The following is a 15,400-nucleotide window of genomic DNA, read 5'->3' on the forward strand; positions in this document are numbered from 1 at the left end:
CTTGTATGTTTGTATGTATGCATTGGCGTCTGAAATACTCTCCGACATAAAGGTCTTTTCCGAGTGTCAAGTTGATAAGGTTTAAGTGGGGAGGTATGTCAAATGGACTCTCGTAGCAACAACCACACAGGAATACATCACAGCACATATGCAACACAAGCCTCAGGCACACTCACACATACACACATACATATATTCATCAAGTTTTAGCTAAATGGTTGTACAGTTTGCACTTAAAAGACGCGAGTGACAAAGTGCTTGCGTGCGTCGGCCGCCCAGTACCTCATGGCAACTGCGTTCGACGTCGTTCAGTTTAATTTCGCGAATGGACGGATGTAAGCCGACGCCAAAATGTAAATACGTGTCCTGTTATGTGAAACAGACACGTACGCACGCAAGCCTCAAAACTCGCTGCTTTCGTTGTTTACCAGGCTTTTCTGCGCTTTATGTGTAAGGCAGCATAATTACAATTAAATTAACCTGGCCTGGCCTGTCTTGACCTAGTGTTTTGATCTTACATGAGCTTGGACATTACTTTGAAGCATTAGAAATACGTCTTTGGGAAGCCCTCATCCATGGAACACTGTGGCAACAACCTGCGCGGCATCCCATATCGTGAACCTGCTTACGCTGAGGTCATGTCGACAAACGGCATTCTGCCTACCACGATAACGGCGGCGCGCTATTTAAGCTGTGCCTCGGCGGCAGCTTCTGTACCTGGAGTGGGCGCGGCCTGCCTGCATTCACAAGAAACAGCCGCTCTGGTTGGTGAGGAAGTATTTCGGCGACAAGATCGGCCTCTACTTCGCCTGGCTTGGCTTCTACACGGCCATGTTGGTGCCGGCTGCCATCGTTGGCGTCCTAGTCTTCATAATCGGCCTCTTCATGGTCAACAATGATAACTTGTACAACCCCAGGTAAATTGGCAAAGAAGGAACAAGTTGCCTTGATTCGCAGTCTATATTCTCTGCATGTGTCGGCATTAACAATGGGTTGGTGGCTCCCTGCGCATTGGCACGACTGATGAAAGCATGCCTTAAGTCCATACATACGCAAAGGCGGACATGTTTTGGTGCGACACGCGCCAGTTATTGGTGTATGATTTCCAATTTTGGTAGAGTTTGCTTGCCCGTGGCACCTTTCTCGTCGCAACCACGTTGGACTCTAAACGGGCACATTGCGATTAAGTCGCTGACAACTATTGAACTCTGCCACAGCTGAATGCAGTTAATCCTTTGTCAGTCCAAACTTTCAGCTGTTGTCAGGTATGAGACTAGATAGTGTATTTTTTTCTTCAATTTTCTGTATATTTGGGAGGCCCCTTCCTCTCGAAACGTATAGGAATGCCGCCCGTCAGACTACCGGGCTAGGCATAGAGCTGCAGGCTCCTTCCCCCGGGTTTCTGAGCCTTGGCATGATGCCGACATGGGCATTGTGGTAAAAAAACGAACTCCAAATTGCTCCCACTTGTTTGTTTGGAAAAGTTGCACCCCTTTAACACGCGCTCGGGTGGGGGTCAAACTGACCCCCCGAAGGTTTTCCAGAATGGCTTCCGAACGGCGCGGCGAAGCCGCGCCAAATTTTCCATCGCTGTAGGGAATTGAATATCGGATCGTTTGATTTGAAAAAAATTAGATGCACCTTGTAAGGTCGCTGACCTATGGCAGGTCAAAGCCGGACCATGGTTCCAGCGAAGGCAATTTCTAGGGAATCCTCCAATCTGATCCAACATCGGAGTGTTAAACGAAGCCATACATCTCCGAGATGCTTTCTTAGGCAGCACAACAATTGAATGAGTAAAGTGCATTGACCTAAGGTCAGGTATGAAGGTCGCACCAAGGTCAAAACAAACCTATTTTGTTACTCCAGGGCTTGCTGCATGGGATAGTTTCTGGTGCTCATTTCGAGTTTGTTGATAGCAGGAATCGCATTATACATCTTCCATGGACTTCTTAGAGGTCAGAACAGGTCATTGACCTAAAATGATTTGGGTCAACATTTTGTTTTAGGAACATACTGCCCAGCGTTATCTTTGTCGCTCAGTCAAATGCAAAACTCAACGCAATCTTGTATGATTTTGGTAACCTTGACCTTCAAAAGGTCAAACAAGGCCACTGACCTTGAATGAGAACGCGACCTTTTGCTTAGAAACGGTTATCTAGGTTCTGGGGATACGTAAGTGACCAACCTGGAATTTGACCTTGTTTGACATTTTTTTGACACGAAAGTCATGACCTAGGAACCTAAAATTTTGACCCGAGTGAGTTCACGTGCAGGTCGACACACCCTGTATATTTGGTGTCTAGCTTTCTTAGTTCCCGAGATTTTAGGGGGTCAAATCGAACCCCCCCCCCCGCCCGAGCGCGGGGTATCTAGGCGGCCACCCGGGCGCGGGTTAAAAAACTCGTTGAACTACTAATTGTCCAGTATTTTGAGGCACACAGTGTTTTACCCGTTCGCAAGATATGAAAATAATGTTTTAGATTGAAAACGACGGTGGAAATTGATGCCTAGCCTCAAGCGATCTTGAACATGAAATTTGGAATGATGCCGCAGTCTAATTTGATGCATATGCAGCACATAAGACTGTTAACAACATGCTATTATTTTTCAGCATCGAAATCTGCCACAGCAACGTGACTATGTGCCCACTGTGTAACAAAGCGTGTGAGTACTGGGACCTGAAGGCGTCCTGCTTCTTCTCGCAAATCACCTACCTCTTCGACAATCCGGCCACCGTCTTCTTCTCCATCTTCATGGCGTTCTGGGGTGAGCAGGCGGGCGATGCTCGCAAATTGGTGTGCAGGTCTAATCTCAAACCATGACGTCATTTGTGGCGTCAGCATGAGGCGTCATAGGATTACACAATAACAGTGTCATTACGGTCGGGGATCTAAGGGGCAAACTGGTGACAGAGGAGGCGTTGCAACAATAGGATCGCCGTTGCCGCAACACAAGGGTGGGGACATGACGAACCAAAGGAGCGCTTAAATCCCCCCCCCCCTTCAATGGTTACACCTCTTCGCCGGACCATCTGGATAATGTTTACGCCCTGGAAGGCATGCAGTGTCTACCTACTACACACTAACAGAATACCAGTCTAATACAACACCTGTAGCGGATACCTGCTACCAGACATTTGCCGGGACGTCTGGGTTGTCAGCCATCTCGTAAGGCGTGGCCAGCTGCACTAACTCCCGCAGCGTGCAATCACACGGCTATCGCGAGCCGGACACGATAGCGTATCTGCATCCTCCGTGCCTCTTGGGCAGCGGCAGCGAAGAGAGCAATAGATTCTGTGGCACGCTGAGCGGCTCGCCAGGCCCATCAAGCTGTGAAAACTGTGCTGGCCGCACTGTTGAGCTTGCAACGCGCTTGTACGTATGGTCGTGTTAATCTTAAGGTCTTTTGGAGCTGGATGTGTTAATTTTTGTGCAAGGTTTCCTTTACCACAGCTTTGGGGGTCAGAATCGTCTGTCCCCTTTGCTTCTTAGCGACATTATTCACGAGACAGTGGACCCATCTGGCGAAAAATATCGCGGAGCTGCAAAGTGGCCTCCCTTCACAAAACTGGGGTAGGAAAAATAGCTTTTTACAAAAGCCGATTTCACTGATGTGCAATTTCTTTCTAGAATGGGCAGAGCGGTAAAAGTAACCTGTAAGCCAAGTACAAGCTCACTCAAGCAATTTACTCTTCCCTAGTACACTTAACTATATTCCACTGTACACCACACTGAACTGCCCGGCGTGATCCGTACTCCATTGCCGTTGTTTCAAAGGTGGCGCGTGGTGTCCGACATATCCGTCAGGCCCGAGCTCCGTCTCAGAATGAGCACATCCGCTGCGTCAATACGTCGAACTGCAAACGTCAAATTTGGCGCATGGGAAGGTTACCATTGGGGAACGCTGTCTCGTTAATAGTGAACTGGTCAGACTTGGCGGACGCGAGAGGCGCTCGCGCACATCTTACACCCGCATTATTTAGGTGGTATATGTCTCGCACCCGAGCAGCGCTGGACATGTGCTCTTTGCTGCAGGACATCATATTGGTAGGGTATCATATCCAAGCAGGCTTCATCATGTGCAGGGAGCCGATGCGCATATGCCGCATGCGCCGGTAATTCATGTCCGGGGTGTTTGTATGTAAATCACGATTCGGATATTAATTACGGAACAACGCCCAGCACTTGCTCAGGACAGGTTTAGCCCCCGACCTCAACCGGCCGTCCCTACCTCTAGTCTGCGGCCGCTCCGGTCCGCACACGCGACCTCGGCCAGGCCACGTGGATAATGGCCCGGAGGCATAAACACAGCCGGCCCGCGCGGCCGCATGACAACCCCCTCCCCTTATTCTCATGGATCACAACAGCGCATTACGGATCATTACAACAGTAGCGCTGCGGCGCCCTCCGCAGGCGGGCGCTCCGGCGTAGTGGCACCCGGTCGTCCCTGACCGGCCCAACCGCACGGTCTGCCGGCTCAGGCGCGTCCACAGCCGCGCCAGCACCGTCCTCCGCTTCCGGCGCACAGTCCATACACGACACGTACATCGGCAGCTCATCACGACATCAGCTGACACGTACATCGGCAGCTCATCACGACATCAGCTGACACGTACATCGGCAGCTCCTCACGACATCAGCTGACACGTACATCGGCAGCTCATCACGACATCAGCTGACACGTACATCGGCAACTCATCACGACATCAGCTGACACGTACATCGGCAGCTCATCACGACATCAGCTGACACGTACATCGGCAGCTCATCACTACATCAGCTGACACGTACATCGGCAGCTCATCACGACATCAGCTGACACGTACATCGGCAGCCCATCGTCAGCACTGTCACTGCCCCCGTCCCGTCGCCGTCTTCGCCCCCTCCGCACAGAGGTCGAATGACTCTCACATGCCACGGCACACCGTTGACCTCTACCGCCTGCCGCGACACCACGCCCGTCACTGTCCCGCGACGCGACGTTTCCGTGCAGCGCGTGCTTCGGCGACACATCCACACTCGGTCCCCAACTCTGAGATGCGCACCGTCAGACACGGGTGGGCGTGATTCTCCAGCCTCAGCGGCGCCCGCCGGCACCGGCCGGACACAATCCCGTGCAGAGTACCGATATACTCCCGACGCTGGCGCGGACTCCGCCGTCTCGGCTGCACCGGCGCGGCGCGGCAGGGGGTGCCACACGGAGAAGCAGGATGGTCCGCAGTCGATGATGGTGAGGCAGCTCTGTGCGTTGTGGTGGGGGACGTCTATCGCGATGCGCTGCCACGTGGCAGCCACGCCGAGCGAGCCGTGCCGCCACCGCACCGGCGCCGAGTCGATCGAGCTGCACGCATCACGCAGTTCTCCACCACCGCACGTGCTACGGCTCGCGTGACGTCACGCGACATGTCACGGCGTGCGAAGTACAGAGTTAGACGAACTCCTGGGCGACCCGCCCGCTCGTGCGACTCTCGGACCGACGCACCAAGCACGTTCCCTGCGCCACCGCCGGCATGCGCCGCGTTATCACCGGGCGGCGGCAGCTCGCCCACGGTCGCCGTGCTGACGCCCGGTGGCGGTGGCTCGCCCACAGGAGTTGCGCTCGCATCGCGGAGCCACTCCTTGGGCACGCGCGTCAGCGTGTCAGTTCGGTTCTCCACCGATCGCACGAGCGCCACCGACAACCGCAGCCGCAACTCACTGACCAGCTGACAGACAATTTCGACGCGCCGCCGGATCAGCAGCTCGCCGTGTGCCTTGGTGCGGAGGCGCGCGCGACCACTGATGGCGTCATCAAGCCAGCGATGAACGGTAGCCGAGTCGGTGCGGAGGCCGATTGTCCGTGCTCCCCAGGCGACGGCCAGGTCGACGCCTCGGGTGGCCGCGTCCAGCTCGGCCATGTTGATGTGCGTGGCTTCATCCCGTCTCAGCCAGCACGTGTCCTCGGTGACGTCACCGGCCGCCGACTCTTCCACGAACCCCGTGGCCAGAGAACTCGCGTCCGTCCAGATGACCATGTCTTCACCCTCCACGCACCGCGCGCCGCGGGCCGGGTTGTCACCATTCAGGCCTGGATGGACTACGTCCTGCGACGTAGTCCATCTGAGCGCGCAGCGCTGCATCATCGGTGGCGTCATCCCACGTCCGCGTCAGTTGGTTCACACGCCGTTTGAGCCAGACCGCTGCAGGCCTAAGCCATCCGCACACGGGCAGGTGGGCGACCAGTCGCCCACACCACGCAAACACGGCGCGAGACGTCACGCGAGCCGACGGCGCGCCCACCGGGTTGTCCCGCATCCATCGCAGCTCTCTGCCCTCTGCCTGGACGCGCAGGCCCAACAGCCGCGCCCCGCTGGCCGCTCGCTCCGGAGGCTTACAGTCTAGCCCAAACTCCGCGAAGTGGGCCACCACGCGCTCTGTACTGAGCACATCCTCATTTACGAGGAGATCATCCACGCATGGAAGGACAGAACGCTGTACGTCTGGGTCCTGCTCCAGCACTGACCGCACAACGGCCTTCATCACCAGAGGGGCGATGTTCAGGCCGAAACCCAAGCGCGTCAAACAAAACTGCTGGCCCCGAATCACCACAGTCTGGAACGGCCAGAGCCGCTCCTCTACATGCACCTGCAGGTACGCACGCTTGAGATCTACCACCGCCACGTTAGCACCTCGGCGGTGCCATCTCCGGAGCTGAGCAGCACACACGTCAGTGTCGGCTGTGTGGGCCGTCACAAAACCGTTCAGCTCGCAGTAGTCCATCACCGGCGCACCTTGGATTCGCTGCACTGCTGCACGGCCATCAACGGTACCAGCCCCGCGCCGTCCCATGGCGACCCCCATCATACGGCACCAGCCAACCCTGTGCGACCCACGCGTCCAACTCGGCGTCATACTCGCGACGAGCGGCCGGCGGCACAGCATACTGGGCGACAGTGTTCGTCAGACACTCCGGTTCCTCGCCGTCTGACCATTTCCAAGTAACGGTCCACCTCCGCTCCGCCGCGTCGAAGAGCACACTGAAATCCGAGGCATCCAGGCTCAGCGGCACACGACACGCGGCCCCACAAAAGCGAACCTCAGATGGGGACAGTACGGCACACACCCCAGCGCCGAGACGCCTGCCACCCCGAGGACTATGTCCACCCCCAGCGGCCGCTTCCCCACCACCACCGTCTCGAGCGAGGCGCGACGGCCCTTCGGCACATCCACAATCACACTGCCGACCCCGCAGCACCTCAGCTTACTTCCACTGATGGTAGTCACTCGCACCTGCCGTGACGTCCACCGCGCGCAGAAGGGAGCGTAGATGATGTTTTCTGTGCTGCCGGTGTCAATCAGGGTGTTGCACTCCTGGCCATCCACCCTCAACCGCGTGACGGGCAGCGCACCCGCCGCTCAGTGCTGCGCAGGAGAGGGCGGCGGTGCTAACCCGTCCCCTCCGGATCCGTTTCCCGGTCGCTGCTGGCACCTCGCCGCGGTGTGACCGAGCTTTCCGCAAGCCCAGCAGCGCAGGTGACGCGGGACGCGTGGCCGTTGACCGTGCGGCGACGGCGGTGCTGGTCGGGGGACGGCGCCGCGGCCCGTCGCAGCACCGCCGCCGCCGATACCCGTTCATCACTGAGAACGGCACGAGTGCGAGCCAGGACGGTGGTCAGGTCCAATCGTTCAGCCTTGGAGCCGGCGCGGATGGTCTGGTGTCCGGCGTCCGGCAGCCCCGCGACCAACGCGCAGACCCGCGCGCCCCGGCAGTCCACCAAACAGGACCGCCAGCCGTCGGACGTCGGCCAGAAACACGTCAGCCGTCTCACCCGGCATCATCCGGCGAGTGGCGAACATCTCGTAGGCGGCGTACTGATCGAGGGCAAACGCGGAGTTAAGTGCGCCCCGCACAGCCTCCAGGGAAAAGCGGTTGGTCACCTCCAACTGCGACCAGACGTGGAACGCGCCGCCGGCGAGGCGCAGAGGTATGACCGACTCGACGGCCACCCCCTTCGGCTGGCACTGCACCTATGCACGCATCATCCAGCTCACGACATTACCGGTCCCGTCGTACTCCGGGATGAGACGAGCATCGAATATCGATGCGGCGGCTGCCGGCTGGTGAGCGGCGGCAGCCAGCGTCGGGGTAGAAGTAGTCGTTTGTAGACTAATTGTCGGCGTCACCCTGCTGGTCATCACGGGACTTGCACAGACGGGTCCGGAACACCCGTCACCATAATGCCGAAATAGCTTGTATTTGAATCACGATTCGGATACTAAATACGCAACAACACCCAGCACTTGCGCAGGACAGATTTAACCCCCGACCTCAACCGGCCGTCCCTACCTCTAGTCTGCGGCTGCTCCGGTCCGCACACGCGACCTCGGCCAGGTCACGGGGAAAATGGCCCGGAGGCATAAACACAGTGAAATGCCACGTGAAATTTTTGGTATGATGTGTAACATCACGTGTTTTTAATCTACTTATTTTGATGTGCTTGTCTCTATTTTGAGAATGTCAACATTTCTACTCAGGCATATTTATATATGCCCAAATTTGACAACGAGGAACTTTTACCCCGCCCGTCCCCTGAATACGCCTCTGCTCGTTCCCCACATCATCGCTGGTGAAGGGGCAGCGTCCAGCGCAAAACGCTTGACACTCTGAGGCCTTAGAGGATTTGAATCTCGCCTACAGACGTGCCTCATTTCGGCTCTCTCGGGATCAGGGTTAGGAAGTGCACGCGTAAATCCACCTTCCTACATACTGAGTGATTTGATATTTGCAGCGGCTGTCCGAGCATATACCCATTCGCGCAACATGTGCGCTGGGCGGCTCGTGCGGCGTGCGTGAGAATGTGTCACTCTACACAACTACCATCCAACGGAAAATACCCCGTTGGGGAGACTTGGCCCAACGAACCGGGCGCCTCACATATTAACATAATTGCTTAGTTACACAATGACTTTGCGAGATTACACCTTCTCGTAACTTAGATGCGGCCGGTGACTTGTGGCGCACTCTTCATGTTCAGAACTGCTCCTCTATACCAGGAATACAGGTTCGATCCCTCCCGGCGCCCGCCTTTCCCGCCAGGGTGAGAGCATACAGTGCGGTATAGCCTCTGCAGTTGGGTGCTTCGTAAAACCCCAGTCCTCAGTGACCGCGACACGTACTCCTCCTCTGTGAATGTGCGTGTGTGGTGGACCTCTAAACGATTCGAACACCAATAACATGCGTGCTTCGTCGGAATACTGCCCGTATTGACGCCGGTACCGGCACGCGTAAACATGTCCCCTCCCCTCACGCAATAAGTGGACTGAGCCGTTCCATCCCCTCACGCACTGAGTGGACTGAGCCGATGACGGACTGATCCGAGTCCGCCATATTTGATACACTGTTTCATGCTGACTGGCGTTATGTGGGTGGACACATTTTGGCGAGATAGGCGTACCGGACACCTACGTCTGGCACAGTTCCACGCTCTGTGACCATTGCGTCGCACCCAAGCGGGACATGGTTTCACCGTAAGCTGATGTCACCAGATATGTGGCCAGCTGAAAATGAGGATAGTTGATATGCTGCCGGGCTGGCTTTAAATGCATTCACGCAGCAGGTACAGTTAGCTGACTTGTTGTACTTAATATGAACAAGACATGCTTTCGGTTGCAGGTTTTTTGGTATTATTAGTTATCTATTACAAACCATCCACGTATAGGGTACGGCACATTTATTAAAAGATGAGACCATTCTGTATCCAAGATGCATGCGGGATGCATAGCTGTTAGCTCGCCAAGAACGCTTAGTCAGGGTCAGAGCGGCTCCCTTTCTAAAGCACACATTCCCATGAGATTTCGTAAGAGCTTTGCCAACCGCTTTTGCAATTGAACTCGTCATTACACATTACTTCCATTGGATCGGGAAGCGAACGGTTTCCGCAAAGAAAACAGAACTCTTCACGGCATTGATATGATATGGATTGAGGAACATTTGGGAATGTCTCTGTTTAGCTGTTACTGGATGTGCTTCACTGCGTTTTATCCAGCATTCGTTGACCATTTCGGTACACATACTCGTGATATTAACATGCATATTTCATGACCAACAGGCAGTCATACATCTTTGTGACTATGATTGCATTATTGCTGCCCATATGTAGCAAGTATCGACCAAATCGGGATTATCAAGGCCTATAACAGCAGCAATAGGGCCCAATTTTTCTTTAAGTATCGAGCCACGCACGGCACATGTGCCGACACGGCCGGCATACTTCACGTACTGCTCGTGTACTGACATGGCCGGCATACTTCACGTACTGTATATGTACCGACACCGCTGGCATACTTCACATTATGCTCGTGTACTGACACCGCTGGTATACTTCACGCACTGCTCGTGTACTGACACCGCTGGCATACTTCACCTACTGTATGTGTACCGACACCGCTAGCATACTTCACGGGCACCAACAGCCAGTATCAGCACTGTGAACTGTGTGTCTGGTTATCAAAGCGATCCACCGTAAACTGTGAAGCCGTCCTGGCCGCCTGGCGTTCAAGTGACCCGCGATGATGACCCCTGTGCACGCACCGCGTGGTGACGCCGGCAGTTCATCACACGACCTCGCAGCGCCAGTAAAGTAGGACCGGTGGTCGAGCCGGCCTTCAGCCTTTCGGGGAAGGTCAAGGTCGCCGGCAACTACAACACTGGGCCTTATCGACAAGATAGGCTGCGTGTCCATCGGCCTTCACTTTAATTCCATGCACTCGTTCAGCAAGTTACCTGGCAATTAACGATGCAAGGCCATCCTGTCACAGAGCGGCCCTATCGCGCCAGTGCGCGGCACGGAACAGCCGTGTGACGTAGCGTCACACGGCAGGTAGCAACCCTCTCGTGGCGCGGTTCCGCGCGGACCAGCAGCGGCGCAGTGTCCTACAGCACGCAGTTTCTCTGCCGCAGCACTACACTTCTCAAAGCGTCCGTTGCTCGGTGTTGCATAACACGCGACGGCAGTGCCGTAGGATTATGGCAAAGTGAGTCCGTGTCGCAACGATTCCATGGCGCAGTTCGACATGTCGTGACATTTCACGACGCGCAGGTACCAAAATGTCGGTGTAAAATTACCCGTCAGGTTGAAATCGCTCTGCTATGACGGCGGTTTCCAAGCGCACGGAGCCTGCTCCTTGCCGCGCGATGTTCGGTGAGCCCCCAGCCAACCGCATGAGCTTGTTGGAGCGGGCTTTAGCTGGTGGCTGCTCACGCTGGGAGCCCACACCAGAGCTGCGGAAACGGGGCGCAGGGCTGATCCCGGGCTCGAGGCAGAGGGCTGACCCCGGGGCTGGAGCGGACGGCTGACCCTGGGGCCCGGGCAGAGGGCTGACCCCGGACCCGGGCAGAGGGCCGACCCAGGGGCCCGGGTGGAGGGCTGATCCCGCGGCCGGGGCAGAGGGCTGACCTCGGGGCCCAGGCAGAGGGCTGATCCCGGTGCTAGGGCAGAGGGCTGACCCCGGGGCCAGGGCAGAGGGCTGACCCCGGGGCCAGGGCAGAGGGCTGACCCCAGGGCCAGGGCGGAGGGCTGATCACGGAGCACGGACAGAGGGCTGACCCCGGGGCCCAGGCAGAGGGCTGACCCAGGGGCCCGGGCGGTGGGCTGACCCTGCGGCCCGGGCAGAGGGCTGATCTCGGGGCCCGGGCAGAGGGCTGATGACGGGGGTGGGGGCAGGACCAGTACCGTGAACCCTGCATGTTTGATTCAGTGGAACCGTCCTTGGGCGTATAACAGATGTATTCACTTCTTCATGTACGAATTCAAAATACATGGCGTGGATGGCGGCGCTGGTGTGTGCTCTGACGCCGGCCCGTGTACAGGCATGGGTGCCGGTCTCTACAGCCGGCGAGGAGTGTCTGTCACCAGCACTGGCATCGTCCTTCTGTGGCCGGGATCCTGGGCCCGAGTCGTCTGCCCACGCTGCCGGCGGTCGGCGGCCGACGGCGGTCGATCCGACCAATACACTGGAGTATCCCGCAGCGCCACCTCCGCCCCCTCCCCCACCCAGCCGACTCCTTTGGGGGCCGGCACCCCAGCGAGGGGGCCTTTGTCTGGACCGACGTCATCACGACGTTGCAACGCTGTCTGGCGCACTCATGGGAAATCAATGTGCGTTGACAATGGCCCGTCGCGGATAATGGGAGCCTGTCGAGGCGGGCGCGCGGCGGGCCGTCCCTGTTGACCTTGGGGCACCTGTATTGACTGCGGAGCTGGTTTGACGCGTCCGTGTGCTGTCCTGCCGGGAGCATGGGCCGCAGCGCTGTTTGCCTGGCAAATGTCACTTCAGGAGCAAACAGAAAAGTCGCATTCCAGACTGGACGCAAGCCAGCAGTTTTATGGAAGGTTAGATCAACAGCATGTTCACGTGTCAGCCGGACGGCACTGCAATTCGACGCTGAGCGTCTTACGCTGAGTATGCAGAACGCAGGAGTATATCAAGTTTAATAGGAGCATTTTCTTTTGGCATATGTGCAGCTAATGAATTTATGGTTATTTTTACTGCTTCTACGTCTACCAAGAGTCCTCTTTACCGTCTCAGTTCTACTAATTTAACTGATAAAAAATCCATTTGCATAAGGTCTGTTCGGCACATCATATCCTCCTGCATTCATAACCACATCGTTTAGCCCTCAGAGAGGACGACTGTCTGTGGAAAACCCCAGCGTGAATTTTAAAGGCGACGTTTTAGAAGGGAAAGTATCATGATTGATCCTGGAATCGAAATAGTGTAGTTTTGTCCTTGGTATGAGACCCTCAGTATGAATTTTAATGACGACGGTTTGGATTAGATAGTCTGTCGAAGTCTTAGAAGTTGGTCTGTCGATAGTGGTGGATCGACTATCGCATGTTATGCGCACCAAACTCGCGAAGTGTAAGACACTCATAATCATAGAGCAAATCAAAACTTTCTTCCTAGATGCTGAGCATTTGCTTCCTGGTCCTTACCGCTATAAAGTCAAAAATATTTGTAAATGACATCAGGTCTTGCGCGCATCATTCACCACAGCTCCGCGTCGTGGAGACCACCAGTTTGTACCATCGGCACATCATGGGGTTCACTTGACGTCTGAAGTGCCAGGATGGCGACAAACTGCAGCGCTATCGCCGTTTCCAGCAACGATGTTCCTGGAGTTTTGGAAGCGCAGACAGGCGGTGATAGCGTGGGAGTGGGACCTGGCCAACTACGAGGACGAGGAGGACGCGCGACCCGAGTTTGAGGTCAAGGTGAGCCTGAGCCCCCGGCCTCCTTCCTCGCTGCCCTGCCTGCCCGCGCGGCAGCAGTAATACCAATCGATAGAGCCAATGCTTGATGGCCTTGAATGAGCTGAGCAAAATCGAACTGGTCGCCGCGCTGGCACTCATTATTAGCAGGCCTTTGGCCAGGTATGACGGTGTGCCACACAATCCCAATACGGCAATGCAGGCTGCTATTGATGACCGGATTATTAATGATCGAATCGTTCTGTAGGTTGAGCCGGTCGATGACGCTGTTGCTGTTTGTGCTCTTGCTTCCACAGGCCACCTCGTTCCGCATCAACCCGGTCTCGAAGGAGGAAGAGCCCTACATGACCGCATCCAGCAAAGTTTGGCGCACGTTGGCGTCCGGAACCATAATCATCTTCATGGTACGCACACCAGAATCACACGGAGCTCAACAGCATCGACGACTTACCTCTCCGTCTCATGTACAAGCTTCGCGAATGGTTTGCGTAGCTGCTGCGGTGTGTCTGTCATTTGAAAGCTTGTTATCGCATGGTGTACTAATGACGGCACTCGCGGCTGCCTGCAGAGAAAGAAGCCACCGCTGGTATCTTAGGTTCTAATATCGGACCCAAAAACAACTACGCCGTTAGCGGGCGACAGCCTCAGTCAATCTCTCTATCGATCGTTGGATTGTCATCCGGCAAATGACTAATGACATCACACATAGCACAAAATGATTGGAAAATTGTCAAAATCTTGGAACGATTTGAGGACTCTCTAGCATTCCGAATATCGCGTTCCAATATTAGATTCCGAACAAAGTGTCCCCAGTATTGCGTTCCGAACATAGCACTCCGAATATAGCCTTGCCAATATAACATTCCGGATAAAGCATTCCGAGTATAGCGTTCCGAATATAGCATTCCGGATATAGCGTTCCCAACATAGCATTCCGATTAAAGCTTACAGGAGGTAGCATTCTGAATCTAGCGTTCCGAATCATTCCGAATTATTCCGCACCGGTATAGTATTGCGATAGCATTGCAGATGTAATACAGGTCGGAATGTTGGTTTCGGTCCACTTTATAACTAGCACCAAACGAAAGAGCATTTATTATGTTTATCTCACAATTATTACAGTGCTAACAAAGGCTAAGAGCTATAGTCGGTTCAGGACGTGGTCACGTCAGGTCAAAGTCAAGCCGTCTGATTCGGACATGATCAGCTTTTCTTTCAGCTCACATAACGAACATAAATAATTGGTTTTGACATGTGCTAGGTTGTCGACGACCCATTCACCATAGCCAAGCGCGACATAAAGGAGACGTGGCAAGACCTCGTATATTCTGACTGATTCTGACTGGTAGGCAGCCAAACTGAACGATGGATGACGTCGATTTTTGCAGCGTAATCTCCAGGCCGTCTACCCTTTGTGGATGGCGATGACTCGTTTCACATGTGACTTGGTATCTGGTGGCGCTGGCCTGTCCCGTCTCTGGATCGTTGGCGCCCGGAGAGACGGCTAACGGCGCCCCGAGAGACGGCTAACGGCGACCCGAGAGACGGCTAACGGCGCCCCGAGAGACAGCTAACGGCGCCGCGAAAGACGGCTAACGGCGCCCCGAGAGACGGCTAAAGGCGCCCCGAGAGACAGCTAACAGTGCTCCGAGAGACGGCTAACGGCGCCCCGAGAGACGACTAACGGCGCCCCGAGAGACGGCTAACGACACCCCGAAAAACGGCTAACGGTGCCCCGTTTGCCTTCGCTGTTGCAGCTGATGCTGGTGGTGGCGGCAGTGTTCGGCGTCATTGTCTATCGGCTGGCCGTCACCACCATGTTCCAGCAGACCAGGGACGTGTTCTGGCTGAAGCGCTCCAAAATCGTCACGTCTATGACGGCCGCTACGCTTAACCTCATCATCATTGTCATCATGAACCAGGTACGCACAGCTCAGCCTCATCATCATCGTCATCATGCTCACATGGTCCTAATGAAGCAGATGTGCCCAGCTTAAACTCATCACTATCATCGTGAATCGTACACGCACATCCTCTAAACTCATCATTATCATCGTGAGCAGGTACGCACAGCCTAATCTTATCAGAATTATCATCATGAACGATGTACACACAGTTTACCCTCACCAGCAATGTCATCATGAACCA

The 15,400-nt window shown here is 55.3% G+C and overlaps 1 protein-coding gene across 3 annotated transcripts in view; it reads left to right on the plus strand.

Annotated features, from left to right (window-relative positions):
* Nucleotides 1–15,400, plus strand: part of LOC119107710 (anoctamin-5) — a 56,435-nt gene that overhangs the window by 23,491 nt on the left and 17,544 nt on the right. For all 3 annotated transcript variants that reach the window (XM_037231248.1, XM_037231249.1, XM_037231250.1), the window contains 5 exons: nt 709–917; nt 2,615–2,769; nt 13,146–13,255; nt 13,549–13,656; nt 15,010–15,174. In XM_037231248.1, the coding sequence (XP_037087143.1) occupies nt 709–917; nt 2,615–2,769; nt 13,146–13,255; nt 13,549–13,656; nt 15,010–15,174 (747 nt within the window). The remainder of the gene's footprint in view (nt 1–708; nt 918–2,614; nt 2,770–13,145; nt 13,256–13,548; nt 13,657–15,009; nt 15,175–15,400) is intronic.

The sequence above is a fragment of the Pollicipes pollicipes genome, unplaced genomic scaffold (assembly GCF_011947565.3).
Source record: "Pollicipes pollicipes isolate AB1234 unplaced genomic scaffold, Ppol_2.1 Scaffold_6686;HRSCAF=7923_pilon_pilon_pilon, whole genome shotgun sequence".
Classification (NCBI taxonomy): Eukaryota; Metazoa; Arthropoda; class Thecostraca; order Pollicipedomorpha; family Pollicipedidae; genus Pollicipes; species Pollicipes pollicipes.